Below are 17,430 nucleotides of genomic sequence, written 5' to 3'. Positions count from 1 at the left end.
ATGTCATGATTATAAAGTCATAAATATCTGATTCTTTGTTGTTGTTGTTGTTGTTTTTCTGTTGCCTAGGCTGGAATGCAGTGTCCCATCATAGCTCACTGTAACCTTAAACTCCTTGGCTCAAGTGATCCCTGACAACAGCCATGTCATATAGCTTCACTATTAAAACTCACTGGCAATTTGAGGGGATGTACATAGCAGTTAAGAAAATACACTCAGAAGTCAGGATGTCTAATATGGAATTCTGAAACAGGTACTAGCTGTGTGACTGTGAACATGTCATTCAATCCTCTCTAACCCCCAATTTCATTCTTACTAATAGTACCTATCTCATATTGCTGTATGTTTTAAGATAGGGTAAGTAAAAGTCTAAGCACAGTGCCCGGCATAGAGTAAGTGCTTAACACATGTTAGCTATTAGTAGCAGCAGAAGTAATTATGCATATTTCCCTCACAATTCTCTCTTACTGAGAGTTAGAAAGAACACAACTTTTTCTTTTCTTATAGGATTCTACCTTTTCAAAACAAACGACAAAATTTCTATAAATGTAAATATATACTTGTGACTTCATGGTAAAATTGATTTCCCAGTTTGGGGCAGGTGGGGCTGGGAAAGGCTGAGGGAGTGAACACAGAAGAAAAAGTAAAACACTAGAGAAAACAAATGTGTTTATAATAAAAATGTATGTATGTATAATGTCCTATACATTAGTATCATTTTATCTATATATTTGCATGTATGTATCAAAAGATGTATAAATGCGTGGTTACTGAAATATTAAGTTATTAATAGGATTATTTTTGCATTTTTCCATATATATTTTTGTACTAATTTCTTTTGTAAGTGAATCCACGTTATCTTAATAACATAGAAAAAAACATATTTAAAAATATAAGTTGGCCAGGCGCGGTGGCTCATGCCTATAATCCCAACACTTTGGGAGGCTGAGGTGGGTGGATCACTTGAGCTCAGGAATTCGAGACCAGCCTGGCCAACATGGTGAAACCCCGTCTCTATTAAAAATGCAAAAAAAATTAGCCAGGCATGGTGGCGGGCATCTGTAATCCTAGCTACTCGGGACACTGAAGCAGGACAATAGCTTGAACCTGGGAGGCGAAGGTTGCAGTGAGCTGAGATTGCGCCACTGCACTCCAGCCTGGGCGACAGAGGGAGACTCTGTCTCAAAAATATAGATAGATGATAGATAGATAGATAGATAGATAGATAGATAGATAGATAGATAGATAGATAATTTTATCTTCTAGTCTATACATATATATATATATGTTCAAGGTGACTAGAAGATAAAGTGATTTACAAATTGAATGTTCAAGGTGACTAGAAGATAAAATGATTTACAAAAATGAAGTAGCAGAATTCATTCCTGGTATAGTGGATAAGGGCACACACATTGGAGTCAGAGAGATTTGATTTTGAATTCTTGCTGTAGCATTAATAAGGCCATTTAGTGTAAGGCTTAAAAGCAAGGGCTGCCTGGGATTTGAATCCCAGCTCCACCATTACTGAATGTGTGACTTTGGGCAAGTCATTTATCTTCTCTATGCCTTAGTTTCCTCATCCAGAAAGTGAGGATAATGATTCTACTTGCCTCGTAAGAAGATTAAAAGAGTTAACATTAGTTTAATGGTTAGAACAGTGCTATGTGCATGCTTGACTTTCCCCTCTTTCTTTGCCTTGTCTGGTTTTCTTTTTTTTTAATTTTAATTTTAATACTTATTTTAAGTTCTGTGGTACATGTGCAGGATTGCAGGTTTGTTACATAGGTAAATGTTTGCCATGGTGGTTTGCTGCACCTAAATACCCATCACCTCAGTATTAAGCCCAGCGTGCATTAGCTATTATTCCTAATGTTCTCCCTTCCCCCACCTCACTCCCCGACAGGCCCCAGTGTGTGCTGTTCCCTTCCCTGTATTCATGTGTTCTCACTGTTCAGCTCCGGCTTATAAGTGAGAACATTTGGTGTTTGGTTTTCTGTTCCTGTGTTAGTTTGCTGAGGATAATAGCTTCCAGCTCCATCCATGTCCCTGCAAAGGACATGATCTCATCCTTTTTATTGGCAGCATAGTATTCCATGATATATATGTACCACATTTTCTTTATTCAGTCTATCATCATTGGGCATTTGGGTTGATTCCATGTCTTTGCTATTGTGAAAAGTGCTGTAATGAACATATGTATGCATGTATCTTTGTAACAGAATGATTTATATTCCTTTGGATACATACCCAGTAATGGGATTGCTGGGTCAAATGGTATTTCTGGTTCTAGATCTTTGAGGAATCACTACACCATCTTCCACAATGGTTGAACTAATTTACATTCCCACCAACAGTGTAAAAGCATTCTTATTTCTCTGCAAACTCACCAGCATCTATTGTTTCTTGACTTTTTAATAATCACCATTCTGATTGGCGTGAGATGGTATCTCATTCTTTTAATGAAGACCCATTGTGGGACGCCTGGAATCTCAAAGTAGCATGCAACCATAGTTTGCAAATGAAAGGTGAAAGCTATAGTCTGTCTTATCAATACCTTTTTTTTTTTTTTTTTTTGAGACAGAGTCTCGCTCTGTCACCAGGCTGGAGTGCAGTGGCGCGATCTCGGCTCGACTCACTGCAATAACCGCCTCCCTGGTTCAAGCAATTCTCCTGCCTCAGCCTCCTGAGTAGTGGGGATTACAGGCATGCGCCACCATGCCCAGCTAATATTTGTATTTTTAGTAGAGACGCAGTTTCACCATGTTCACCAGGATGGTCTTGATTTCCTCACCTCGTGATCTGCTCGCCTCGGCCTCCCAAAGTGCTGGGATTACAGGCGAGAGCCACTGTGCCTGGCCCCAATATTTTTAAGAAAAGTGACGACTTTAATGTTGTGTGTTACTCCCACCCTGAAGTCACCATTGGCTTCTGGCAGGCCAGTAACAGACTCCATGAGCAAGGATAGCATGTTCTCAGTCATGATGTCTTGGATATTGTGAAGTGCAACCAAAAGAGAGACTTGTAAAGGATCCCTTTTGCAAATTCATCTATTTCATCCGTTTCCACTTCTTCCATTTTATCCACTCTTCTGGAAAGTATTACTTTTGTGCCTGAATGTTCCAACTTACTGATTTTTAAGGAGACAGAAACACTCAGGATATTTTTATATCTGATTTGAGATTTGAAAGGATTTGGCCTTTATATTACTTCCTATTTTTAAATACTTTGGAAGAAAATAGATTTGACTCATTGCTTTATTCTTTTAATAACAAGGAAAATGGTAACTCATTGGCTAAAATATTGCATAAAGTTAAACATTATATTTTGTAAAGTCAGATTTACTCACCAAATCATGGGGAAAAAAGTAATAAACATGATAGTAAATGATGGCGATCATCCACTGATTTAAGTTAATAGAGCTACAACATTTTACCGCAAAGAAAGTTTCTGTTAGTGCATAACAAAAGGGCAGTCTACGGATGTAACCAAGACACAAAAGTGTTGCATATTCAGAAAGAAGACTGGGTTTAAGTAGACTTTTATCACAAAGGAAGGGGACAATAGAGACTCTGACTTCCATTTTTCATTGTTTTTTATCTTTGAAAGAGAAATAAAGGAACTTTCCCTTAGCATAATAAAGAGTCAAAGTCAACAGTATTCACAGTGAAGAAGTCACTCTCCTTAGAAGTAGTAAAAATCAAAATAAAACAAAAATCAGATATGTATACTGATATGTATACTTTGCTTCAATATATTATTTGGGGCTGGGCACGGTGGCTCACGCCTGTAATCCCAGCACTTTGGGAGGCCGAGGCAGGTGGATCACAAGGTCAGGAGATCGAGACCATCCTGGCTAACAAGGCGAAACCCCGTCTCTAATAAAAATGCAAAAAAAATTAGTTGGGCGTGGTGCTGGGTGCCTGTAGTCCCAGCTACTCGGGAGGCTGAGGCAGGAGAATGGCATGAACCCCAGAGGTGGAGCTTGCAGTGAGCCGAGATCATGCCACTGCACTCCAGCCTGGGCAACAGAGCGAGACCCCCGTCTCAAAAAAAAAAAAAAAAAATATATATATATATATATATATATATATTATTTGGAACTCTTCTTGGTCATCCAAATAAGGTGAGGAAAAGAAAAGAGGGTAAGTATAGAAATGAAAATGATAAAAAGTTATGCTTTACAGGCCGGGCGCGGTGGCCCATGCCTGTAATCCCAGCACTTTGGGAGGCCGAGGCGGGTGGATCATGAGGTCAGGAAATCAAGACCATCCTGGCTAACACGGTGAAACTCTATCTCTACTAAAAATACAAAAAAATCAGCCAGGCGTGGTGAAGGGCACCTGTAGTCCCAGCTACTTGAGAGGTTGAGGCAGAAGAATGGCGTGAACCCAGGACACAGAGCTTGCAGTGAGCCAAGATCGTGCCACTGCACCCCAGAGACAGAGAGAGACTCTGTCTCAAAAAAAAAAAAAAAAAAAAGTTATGCCTTACAAATAATACAACATTTTGTGAAAATAAAAAATAATATGAATGAGAAAGTGAAAAGACAACTCACAGAATGGAAGAAAATATTTTCAAATCATATAGCCAATAAGACTTGTACCTAGAATATATAAAGATCCCTTACAAGTCAACAATTTTAAGAAATCCAATTTAAAAACCAACAAAGGATTTGAATAGACATTTCTTAAAGGAAGATATACAAATGGCCAACAAGGACATTAAAAAGATGCACAACGTCGTTAGCCATTAAGAAAGTGGAAATCAAAACCACAATGAGGTGCCACTTCACCCCACTAGAATGACTAAAATGAAAAAGACACATTGCTGGTGGAAATATAAAATAAGGCTACGATTTAGGAAAATAATGTATCAGTTCTTTAAAAAGTTAGTTACCACGTGACTCAGCAATTTCACTTCAAGGTATATACCCAAGAGGCATGAAAACATACGTCCACACAGTAACCTCTACAAAAATACTATGGACTGAATGTTTGTGTCCCTCTTTAAATTCTTAAGTTGAAGTCCTAATTCTCAATGTGATTGTATTTGGAGTTGGGGCTCTTGGGAGACAATTACGTTTAGATGAGGTCATGAGGGTGGACCCCATGATGGGATTAATATAAGAAGATGAAGGGACAAGCCCATGTGAGGAAACAGCAAGTAGGGGCCATCGACAAACCAGGATGAGAGAGCCCTTACTAAGAACTCTACCATGCTGGGACCCTGATCGCAAACCTCCAGCCTCCAGACTATGAGAAAAAAAGTTCATTTTTGAAGTCATCCAGTCTATGATATTTGATACAGTAGCCCAAGCTGACTGAGACAACAAATGTTCACAGCAGCATTATTCACAATCATCAAAAAGTAGAAACAACCCAAATGTCCATCAATTGAATGGATAAATAAAAGGTGATATATTCATACAATGGAATATTATTTGGTTAAAAGAAGAAAAAGTAATGAAGTTCTTATACATTCTGCAACATACCTGGAAAAAACATGCTAAGTGAAAGAAGCCAGTCACAAAAGGCCACATATTGTATGAATCCATTTATGTGAAATGTCCAGAATATATAAATCCATGAAGACAGAAAGTACAGTAGTGGTTACCAGAGTTTGGGGGAGGAGGAAATAAGCGGTGACTGCTAATGCATATGGAGTTTCTCTTGCGGTGATGAAAATTTCTTTGTTTTATTTATTTTTATTTTTTAGAGACAGTCTTGCTCTGTCACCCAGGCTGGAGTGCAATGGCGCAATCATGGTTCACTGCAGCCTCAATCTCCCTGGCTCAAGTGATCCTCCCACCTCAGCTTCTGAAGTAGCAGGGATTACAGGTATGAGCCACCACGCATTGCTGAAAATTTCTAAAAGTAGATAGCAGTGGACTCAGTAAACATACTAACAACCACTGAATTGCACACTTTTAAAGAGTGAATTTTATGGCATGTAAATTATATCTTAATAAAGCTGGTACCAAAAAACAAGAATCAATAAACCAAAAAAAAATCAATAAACCAATTCCTAGAAAATATATAGATATGATACATGAGCTCATAGCAACAGAATAACTTAATTTTAATGGCAAAAATAAGCCTCAACAGATATTCTCTGCTCTTGCATAAATATATTACAAATAATAATAGTCTCCAAGGTAATTATAGATATAATAAAATAAAACTTAATCTCAAGACACTAACATGATAAACTATAAAATTTGGTAAAATGAAAGCAAAATGTAGATATTTTTAAAAAGATAATACCAAAGGAAATGATTAGGAACTTGGCTTGCTACACTTTAAAATGCATCTTTCCACAGACTGGGAGAAAATTTTTGCAAAAGATATATCTGATAAAAAGAAGTGTTATCTAAAACATACAAAGAACTCTTAAAAGTCAACAATTTTTTAACAAAACACCAAATTTTAAAATGAGCAAAAGATGTGAACAGACACTTCACCAAGGAGGATATACAGACAGTAAATAAGCATATGAAAAAATGCACAATGTCATGTTAGTGAGTTGCAAATTCAAACAACAATGAAGCAGGGTGAAGTGGCTCACACCAGCCTGTAATCCTAGTACTTTAGGAGACTGAGAAGGGAGGATTTCTTGAGTCCAGGACTTCAAGACCTGGACAATATAGTGAGACCTCATCTCTACAAAAAATAAACAAAATAAGCCAGGTGTGGTGGCTTATAGTCCCAGCTACCAGGGAGGCTGAGGTGGAAGGATCACTTGATCCCAGGAGGTTGCGGCTGCAGTAAGTGATTGTGCCACTGCACTCCAGCCTGGGGGACAGAGCGAGACCCCAGCTCAAAAAATAAATAAATAAAAATAAAAACAAAACAACAATGAGCTACCCTATACGCCTGTTAGAATGGTGAAAATCCAGAACATTGGCAACACCAAATGCTGGCAAGGATATGGAGCAACAGGAACACTCATTTGTTGTTGATGGGAATGCAAAATGGTACAGCTACTTTGAAGACAGTCTTGCAGTTTCTTACAAATCTAAACATACTCCTCTCATATGATCCAGCAGTCATGCTCATTGGTATTTACCCAAATTACTTGACAACTTTTGCCCATGCAAAAATCTGCACATAAATATTTATAGCAGCTTTATTCATAATTGCCAAAGCTTGGAAGCAACCAAGATGTCCTGCAGTAGGTGAATGGATACATAATCTACAGTACATTCATACAAGGGACTATCATTTAGTGCTAAAAAGAAATGAGTTATCAAGACACACACACACAAAACCACAGAGGAAACTTAAGGCATATTACTAAGTGAAAAAAGTCAATCTGAAAAGGCAAAATACAGTATGATTTCAACTATATGACATTCTGGAAAAGGCAAAGTTATGGAGACAGTAAAAAGATCAGCTGTTGCCAAGAGGGAGGATGAATAGCAGAGCACAGAGAGTTTTTAGGGCAGTGAAATTATTCTGTATGATACTATAATGGTATATACATATTATTAAACATTGTCAAAATCCATAGAATGTACAACAGCCAGAGTGAACCCAAATATAAACTAGGGGCTTTGGGTAATAATGATGTGTCAATGTAGGTTTATAAATTGTGACAAATGTACCACTCTGGCACTGGATGTTGATAGTTGGGGGGATTGTGTGGGGGTGGGGTGTGAGGGGTATATAGGAACTCTGTACTTTCTGCTAAATTGTGCTGGGAACCTAAAACTACTCTAAAAATTAAAGACTATTTTTTAAAAATGCATCCTTAAATACCAATTATAAAACTAAATAGTTCTAAGTTAAGAACGGATAATATAAGAACCACAATAGCAATTCTAGAAATAAGCCTTAATCTCTCAAAAAGTTTAACATATGGGTTGGGCATGTTGGCTCATGCCTGTAATCCCAGTACTTTGGGAGGCTGAGGTGGGAGGATCACTTCAGGCCAGGAGTTTGAGACCAGCCTAGGCAACACAGCAAGTCTTCATCTATACAAAAACTTTTCAAAAAATTAGCTGGGCATGGTGGTGTGTTCCTGTAGTCCTAGCTACTTAGGAGGGTGAGGTGGGAGGATCACTTGAACACAGGTTAGAGTGAGTCATGATTAGGCCACTGCACTCCAACAGAGATGACAGGAGAAAAAAATACGTTTAACATATGAAATATTAAGAATAGGAGAGTGAAAATATGAATCATCACTTAATAAATATTGTTGGGAAAGTTGGGTTTTATTATGAAGAAAATTAAATATCAATTTATACCTCACAACCAACACCTAATCACAGTAAAACTAACACTGATGGGTTACAATTTTTAACTTTTAACACCCCAAAATTAGTAGAATAAAAGTTCTATATTTATTTAACTAACTGTACTAAGGTGAAAATGTGTCAACTAATAAAGCAAATAGAAGATCTACCAATGGCAATTGATATGGATTTGCATAAAATACTAAAACATTAATTTTAAAAAAAGACATTTGCAAAACAGCAGTTACTCAAGAAATGTCGGTTCATAAATTGACACAATGGAACACAAGGCTGTATCCTCAACCAGGGTGGTAAACTGTCTAAAGTTCCAGAAATGGAATAGGGGATGGCTGTTTATGGAGTCCATGTGATAAATCAAAATAGTCTTCTATCAGATGATTGACGAAAGGGCGAGTTCAGTATGCAAAAATGTAAATGTATCAGACCAGTCTGGTTCAGCTTTTATGTAACAAAGTTGTAAGTTGTTTTTCAGTTGCCATAGACCCCCAGGTTGAAGGTCACGTAGCTGAACACCCAAGTGTGCAACCACGGGCAGAACCTAAGTGTTCAGGAGCAAAGAATGGGGACTGTATTAAGTAGTGGACACTACATGGCAGGATCCAGGATCCAATCAGATAAAGCCCTGATGTCACTCCATAACAGGATCCAGTCAGATCATGTCTCTTAGCACTACCTCTTTGCAAGATCCAATCAGATCATACCCCATTATTCTATGGCTATAAAATCTGACCCAGCCTCCAGATTGGAGAGATAGATTTAAACAAGGTCTCCCTCTGTCACCCAGGCCAGAGTGCAGAAGTGCAAACGCTATTCTCTGCAGCTTTGAGCTCCTGGGCTCAAGCGATCCTCCCACCTCAGCCTCCTGAGTAGCTAGGTAGATTTAAGCACTTCCTCCTGTCTGTGTCAGCTGACTCAAAATAAATCTTTCTCACTGCAAAAACCTGGTACTTTAGTATTTGGCTTTCCATTACACAAGCAAATAGACCCAGTTTAGTTCGGTGACAAAAGGGCACTTCGGAGATATCAATGTTTAAAGCACTAGAATATGAGTTACATAAAAGTCAAGCAAATCAAGAATGGGTGAGTTTTTGAAAATCTATTACTATAATTCACCATATTAATAGGTTTAAGGAAAAAAACCCAACATGATTATTTCCAAAAATACTGAAAAAGCTTAGACCAAATTTAACACCGATTCCTAACAAAATCTCTTGAAAAATGGAAATGGGCCCGGCATGCTAGCTCATGCCTGTAATCCCAGCACTTTGGGAGGCCACGGCGGGTGGATCACCTGAGGTCAGGAGTTCAAGACCAGCCTGACCAACGTGGTGAAACACCGTCTCCACTAAAAATGCAAAAATTAGCCAGGCATGGTCACACATGCCTGTAATCCCAGATACTCGGGAGACTGAAGCAGGAGAATCGCCTGAACCCACAGTGTGGAGGTTGTAGTGAGCCAAGATTATGCCATTGTACTTCAGCTTGGGCAACAAGAGTGAAACTCCATCTCGGAAAAAAAAAAAAAAAAAAAAAAGAAAGAAATGGATGAATATTTCCTTAACATGATAAAAACAGATGAACTTCAATCCCAAAGGAGCATCTTACTTAGGAAAACTTTGTAGGTATTTTTTCATTAACGTCAGGAACAAGGTAAGTATGGTAACTATGATTTAACATTGTTCTGTAAGAACTAACTAATGCAATTATATTGGTCAAAAAACAAGATCATAGAATAGAAAAAGATGAAATAAAACTGGCTTCACTTGAAGGTGACATGATTTATACCTGGAAGACCCTAAATTAAGTGGAAAATAATAATAATACTTTTAAAAACTCAGCTGGCAGTAATATATAAAATGATCATGCAAACATCAAAAGCTTTAGGACTTCTACTTAGGCAAATATGAGTAACACACTTCCTATCCCACTTTAAACAATTAGAAATTTGGTTAAAAGATATCTAAAATATTTTTTGAGATATTTGATAACAGGCAATATGGGACAGTGATTCCTTGGAGAGAAGAAACAAATAAGGTGAATGCTACAATTACTCCTTTTAGGCTTACCACATGGAGAGCGGTGCAAGCCACAAAGCAGGAAAAAGAAACTCAGGAGAAGCCTGGAAGCCTCACTGAGCTGAGGAGACAGACAGACTTGGGACTTACCGGAGGCTAAAGTGACTAGAAATTACAAGTCAGAGTACTGGAGAGGAGAGAGTTGCGCAAAGAGCTCCAGAAGTCTACAGAGGATCCCCCTTGAGTCTCAAATGACAAAAGGGCTAAGAATAGTGCCTGTTCTCAATAGCCACAGTAGAAAAATCTCATAATTCTTATGGTATAGGGTAAAGCATTCAGAAGGGTTTTGCCTCCATGGTGGAAAAATTAACTATAGATTAAAGATCACTCTGCTCCTGCCTAACAAAGCGTAAAAGCAAGCCTCAAACAGGTGAAACAGTTCTCAAGTAACTTAACTGTAACCCAGATACAATCTCAAGAATATTTGTTAAAGTGCAAAAATATTCAGGACTCAACAAGGTGAAATTCATATAATGTCTGGCATCCAATCAAAAATTACTAGGCATGAAAAATGTAGCAATATATAATGCATAATGAAGAGAAAAATAAATCAATTGAAACTAATTTAAAAATGATACAGACTGTGCTTGGTGGCTAACACCTGTAATCCCAGCACTTTGGGAGGCCGAGGTGGGTGGATCACCTGAGGTCAGGAGTTTGAGACCAGCCTGACCAACATAGTGAAACCCTATCTCTACTAAAAATACAAAAAAAAAACTAGACAGGCATGGTGGCAGGCACCTGTAATCCCAGCGTTTAGGAGGCTAAGGAAGGAGAATTGCTTGAACCTGGGAGACAGAGGTTGCTGCGAGCTGAGATCATGCCATTGCACTCCAGCTTGGGCAACAAGAGCAATACTCCATCTCAAAAAAAAAAAAAAAAAAAGATACAGATGATAGAATTAGTAAACAAAGATATTAAAACAATTATTATAATGGTATTTCATACTTCCAAGAAGGTAGAGGAAAACACGGGCATACTTAGCAGACACTTACTATAAAGGAGAACCAAATCAAACTCCTAGAGAGAAAAAATACAATGCTTGAGGTAAAAAAGAAAAAAAAAAAAACACTGTATGGGATTAACAGCATAATTATATACAACAGAAACAAAAGACAAGTGAAATTTAAGTCACAGCAATGGAAACTATGCAAAATGAAAGACACAAAGTAATGAATAAATTATTAGTAAGCTATGGCAAAACTTTAAGAGGACTAAAGAGAGAGAGCAAGGTACAGGAGAAAATATTTGAAGAAATTATAGCCAAAAAAATTCAAATTTGATGAAAACTATAAACCAAGAAGCACAATAAACATGAAGAAAAACTACACCTAGACACATCTACTTGATTAAAACCAGTGATAAGGAGAAAATCTGAAAAGCAATTAAAGAAAAAAGAATTACACACAGAAGGGTAAAGATAAGAATGACAGCAGACTTCTAGTTAGAAATAATGCAAGCTAGAAAACAGTAGAGCAATATCTTTAACTGTCAACTTAGAAAATGTCATTCATGCTGAGTGCAGTGGCTCTTACATTTAATCTCAACACTTTGGGAGGCTGAGGTGAGAGAATTGCTTGAGTCTGGGGGTTCAAGACCAGCCTGGGCAATATAGTGAGACCCCATTTCTACAAAAAATGTTTAAAAACCAGCTGAATGCCAAGATGGTGCATGCTTGTGGTCCCAGCTACTCAGGAGGCTGAGGTGAGAGGATCACTTGAGCCCAGGAAGTCAAGGCTGCTGTGAGCAGTGTTTGCACCACTGCATTCCAGCCTGAATTACAGAGGGAGACCTTGTTTCAAAAAAAAAAAAAAGGAAATATCATTCACAGTAAATGTGAAATAAAAACCTTTCAGACATGCAAAAGCTGAAAGAACTCATCACCAGTAGACCAGTGCTATAAGAAATGTTAAAAGGTTTTCAGAGAGAACAAAAATAATGCTAGAGGAAAATGGTAAAATGTGAGTAAATATAAAAGACTGGTTCTCTTATTTTTTAAGTCACTTTTAATCTCCAAATAACCAAAACTATCTTAAGAAAGAACAACTAAGCTGGTGATCTTTCACTTCCTGATTTCAAAACATATTACAAAGCTACAGTAATCAAAACAGTACAGTACTGGCATACAGAAGACATATAGAACAATGGACCAAAAAAAAAAGCTTGATGGCATTGAATTTGGCAATGATTTCTTGGATATGACACCAAAAACACAGGCAATAAAAGTAAGAATAAACAAATGGACTACGTGAAGCAAAAAAACGCATAGCAAAGGAAACAATCAACAGAATAAAAAGCTGACCTACAGAACAGGAGAAAATATTTGCAAATCATATATTGGTGAAGAGGTTAATATTCAGAACATACAAAGAACCCCTACAACTCAACTTCAACAAAAACCTGATTTAAAAATGGGCCAAGGACTTGAATAGACATTTCTCTGAAGAAGATATACAAATGGATGACAAGAATATAAAAAGATGCTCAACACTGCTAATCATTAGGGAAATAAAAATCAAAAGCATGGTGGAATATCACCTCACACCCATTAGGATGGGTGCTGTGAAAGAAAAGGAAAGGAAAGGAAGATGGGAAGGAAGGAAGAAAGAAAATAAATAACAAGTATTGTCAAGGATGTGAAGAAATTGGAATCCTCGTGTACTGTTGGTGGGAATGCAAAAATGATTTGGTTGCTATGGAAAACAGCATGGCAGTCCTAAAAAAATTAAAAATAGGATTACCATATGATCCAGCAATCCCAGTTCTGGATATAAATACAAAAGAATTGAAAACAGGATCTTGAAGAGATACAGTAATCTGTCACTTAATGATGGGGATACAGTCTGATAAATGTGTTACTAGGCAATTCTGTCATTGTGTGAACATCATAGAGTGTACTTACACAAACCTAGATGGTATAGCCTACTATACACCTAGGCTATATGGTATAGTCTATTGCTCCTAGGCTACAAATCTATACAGCATGTTAACATACTGAATACTACAGGCAATTGTAACACAATGGGATTTGTGTATTAAACATATCTAAATATAGAAAAGGTACAGTAAAAACACAGTATTATAATCTTCCAGGACCAGCATGGTTTACATGGTCGGTCACTGACTGAACTTCATTATGCAGAGCATGACTGTATTTGTACACCCAAGTTCATTATTATTAGTCACAATAGCCAAAAGGTGGAAGCAACCCAAATCCATCAGTTGGTGAATGTATAAACAAAATATGTTTATATATACGTATAAAATATTATTCAGCCTTAAAAAGGAAGGAAATTCTGACACATGCTATCACATGGATGAACCCGGAAGACATTATGCTAAGTGAAATGTCAGTCCCAAAAAGGCAAACACATACTGTTTCAGTTTTGCAAGATGAAAAAGTTCTGAAGATTGCCTATGCAACAATGTAAACACACCTAACACTACTGAACTGTATACTTAAAAATGGTTAAGACGGTAAATCTGATGTTATATGTATTTTATCATTATTTTTAAAAATAAAAAGAAACTTGATAGATTTCAGGGCAAATATTATCAAGGGTAAAAATGTCATTTCATAATGACAAATGAACCAATTCATCAAGAGGAAATAATCCTAAACATTTTATTCCTAATAACAGAGCTTCAAAATATATGAAGCAAAATTGAGAGAACTCCGAGGAGAAAATAAACAAATCCACAATTATAGTTGGAGATTTCATCATCCTCTCTAAATAATTGATAGAACAAGTAGACATAAAATCAGTAGGACATGAGGACTTGAACAACAACCAACTCCACCTAATTGACATTTATAGAACACTCTATCCAATGAGAGAATGTACTTTGTTTTCAAGTGTGCTTGGAAATTTACCAAGATAGATCATATTGTGTCCATAAGACAAATGTCTCTGTGTGTGTGTGTGTGCACGCGCGCATATATATATATATATATTTGCTGTTGTTGTTGAGACAGAGTCTTGCTCTGTCACCCAGGCTGGAGTGCAGTGGCGCAATCTCAGCTCACTGCAACCTCTGCCTCCCAGGTTCCAGCAATTCTCCTGCCTCAGCCTCTTGAGTAGCTGGGACTACAGGTGTGTGCCACCACGCCTGGCTAATTTTTGTATTTTTAGTAGAGACGAGGTTTCACCATGTTAGCCAGGCTGATCTTGAACTCCTGACCTCAAGTGATCCACCCACCTTGGCCTCCCAAAGTGCTGGGATTACAGGCGTGAGCCACCGCGACCGGCCCTCAATACATAGATTTTAAAGAATTCAAATAATGAAAAATATGTTTTCTGACCACAATGAAATTTAACTATTAATAGAAAGCAGTAGCAAATTAGTGATACCTAAGGCTCCAAAGACTCTCTGCTGGATGATTTCATTTACATGACGTTCTGGAACTACAGGGACCAAAAGATGACCCTAGTGATTGCCAGGAGCTCATCTTGAGTGAAGAGGTTGAAGACAAAGAAACTGGTAGAAAATTCTTTTATATCTTCATTATACTGGTAAACATTTGTCAAAACTCACAGAAGTATACACTAAAAAGTATGAATTTTCTAAATATAGAAAAGCTGTCTGTAAATTACACCTTAATTTTTAAAATGAAAGAAAACATCAAAGCATACATACACGTAGACAATATAGCGAATGAGTAAACCTCATATATAATATTGAGAAAAAAGAAAAATTGAAATGTTTTATGTGAAGATAACTATAAACCTTCTTTAAAGACACAAAAGTAGACTTAAACAATGAAAAGGCATCCTTTGTTTCGCTTCCTTTTCTATGTGCTTCAAAACATTCCTTCATAATGGAGATTTCATTGGTTGTGTCGAGGATCAGTACACAGATATTTCAATTTGTACACTATTCTTAACATACACACAAAAAAAAGTTTAAAAAGTCATGTATTGTAATTGTTTTTAAAAGTTATTCTAGTGACTTTCCAGCTTAAAATTTGGAGGCAAATTTTCCTTAAGAGGATATGAAGTACCAGTATCTACAATTGTTGATAAGCTGTTACATATGTCCCACCAATTCACAATTTAATATCATATACATTACATACTCAAATTTTCAATCTTTCACAGCACAGTAGGTTAGACCATGTCAACACCACCTAAAGATATCAGCTCTCTGTAATTTATTAATTTAATGCAATCCCAATAAAAATTCCAAAGAGCTTTTCTTTTTTTTTTTAAACTGATCATACATCAGAAAAGTTCATAAGGAAAAATAAACAACAAGAATAGCTAGGAAAATAGTGACAAGGAAGCACTCTCTAGGAAGACTAGCCCTGACATTGAAACATACAGCGAATCCTCTCTAAAGCAGATGAATAAACGGGTCAATGGATGAAAATAGAAGGTCCAGAAATACCCGAACCACACATGAAAGTCTAGTACATGATAAAGCTGGTATCTCAAGTTACTGGGACAGTGACAACCTTTATAATAAATGGTGTTGGGACACTTGATACCCATTTAAAAAAAATAATTAGATTCACTCCTCAAACCACACACAATAACACACTCCAAATGTATTATAGATCTAAATGTAAAAAATACATCAGTTCAAGTACTAGAAGCAAGCATGAGTGAACTCTTCTATAACTTGGGTGTAGGGAAGAGTATGACTAAAAGTCATATATTAAAATATGACTAAAAGTCTAGACGTCATAAAATAAAAGACTGGTAAGTCTTGCCACACAAAATTTAAAATATTTGCATGGCAAAGAGAAACAAAAGCCCCCATAAGCAAACTCAAAAAACAAAAAATAAATTGGGAGGACATATTCATAACACATATCACGAATAAAGGACTCATATCCTTTCAAACTTTATAAAGAACTTTTAAATTTTAAGGGGAAAGAAAAAACCCACCAGAAATGCTAAGGAAAAAGCAGCAGCACGCATCCCCCTCTTCCGGAACAGGGAAATCAGTGTAGTCGGCGCCCCCTAGAAGAGAGGGTTCTGCGTGGCGTGGGGTCTCTGCGCCCGCTCGGGCTGCTGGGTCTTGCGGGGCCCCAGGCTCAGCCCTGCTGTCCCCTTCCCGCACCCGTCCCCCGCGCTCCTCACCATACTCCGGGAGGAAGAGCGCCGGGAGGCCTTCCGCGCCCCACGGTTCCCGGCCGGCAGCACGCTCCCCGCCTCCCGATCTCGTCCGGCTCTGGAAGTAACACCTGCAACTCCGTGCATAAGTTCTCTGGGGGTCGGAGCCCCTGGACTCAGAGCAGCGGCGGGAAGGGGGCCTGGCGCAGCCATCCTCAGCTCGCTGGGACTGCAGGTGCGCCCCACCCAACAGGCTTGTGCCTCGAACTTCTTTTCTCTGAAAACCGCTTCCGTCAAAGATTGAGGCCTCGAGTTTGCGAACAGCTGCCTCAGGATTGTGTCGCCCTTTGGGACAGACGTTGCTGCCAGACAAATCCTGGGTCAAAATCCTGAGGTCTGCAATTTTATTAATTATGTAGCCTCAGTCAATAGCATCTGTACAGTGGGCACAGCCATAACTATTTCATGTTATTATCATGAAGATTAAATGAGATAAAGTCTGTAGAATGCCTGGCACATTAAAACACAAGAATCAGTATTCCTTTCCTTTTCTGTTGGGCATCCCACTCCTTTCCCCCCAATTCTCCCTACACACCCATATTTAGACAAATACACTGGGTTCTTTCCTGTGCTCCCTAAGCCAGGGCTGGAGTCAGGTTCCCCTCCGGCCCAACAGGGCATTATTTAATTCAATCAACGCGTATTGAAGGCCTTTGATATGCCTGGCACTGTGTTAAGATTATAAAGATGAATTAGACACAGACCCCCTCTCTTTGGAGTGAGGGGGGAAGTAGGAGGTGGAGAAATAAAACATAGATTAATACAGTTACCTGGTGTATCACGAAAAGTCCTGGCAGTATACAGATGGTATACTCAAAATTAACAATTGAAGATAATTTAATAAAGAAATTATTTACGCAGGTGTGGGCAAAGGGTTAAGGAAACCAGTGAGAGATGGTGAAGTAGCCTCCTCCCCTTACCATCTAGGCTGAAGGGGCAAGGGAGGGGGCATCTCCTGAACTTGGTAAGATCTATACCAAGT

General features: G+C 38.0%; 1 protein-coding gene across 2 annotated transcripts in view; it reads right to left on the bottom strand.

Annotated features, from left to right (window-relative positions):
- PARP15 (poly(ADP-ribose) polymerase family member 15) overlaps window positions 1-16,976 on the bottom strand; it is a 63,347-nt gene extending 46,371 nt beyond the window's left edge. For both annotated transcript variants that reach the window (XM_004036178.5, XM_055383805.2), the window contains exon 1: window positions 16,416-16,976. In XM_004036178.5, the coding sequence (XP_004036226.3) occupies window positions 16,416-16,601 (186 nt within the window). In that variant the 5' untranslated portion in view covers window positions 16,602-16,976. The remainder of the gene's footprint in view (window positions 1-16,415) is intronic.
- Window positions 16,977-17,430: the final 454 nt, after the last annotated feature.

This window comes from Gorilla gorilla, chromosome 2 (genome assembly GCF_029281585.2).
Source record: "Gorilla gorilla gorilla isolate KB3781 chromosome 2, NHGRI_mGorGor1-v2.1_pri, whole genome shotgun sequence".
Taxonomy (NCBI): Eukaryota; Metazoa; Chordata; class Mammalia; order Primates; family Hominidae; genus Gorilla; species Gorilla gorilla.
The sequence above is the reverse complement of the archived record's forward strand: the minus strand, read 5'-3'. Positions and strand labels throughout refer to the sequence as shown.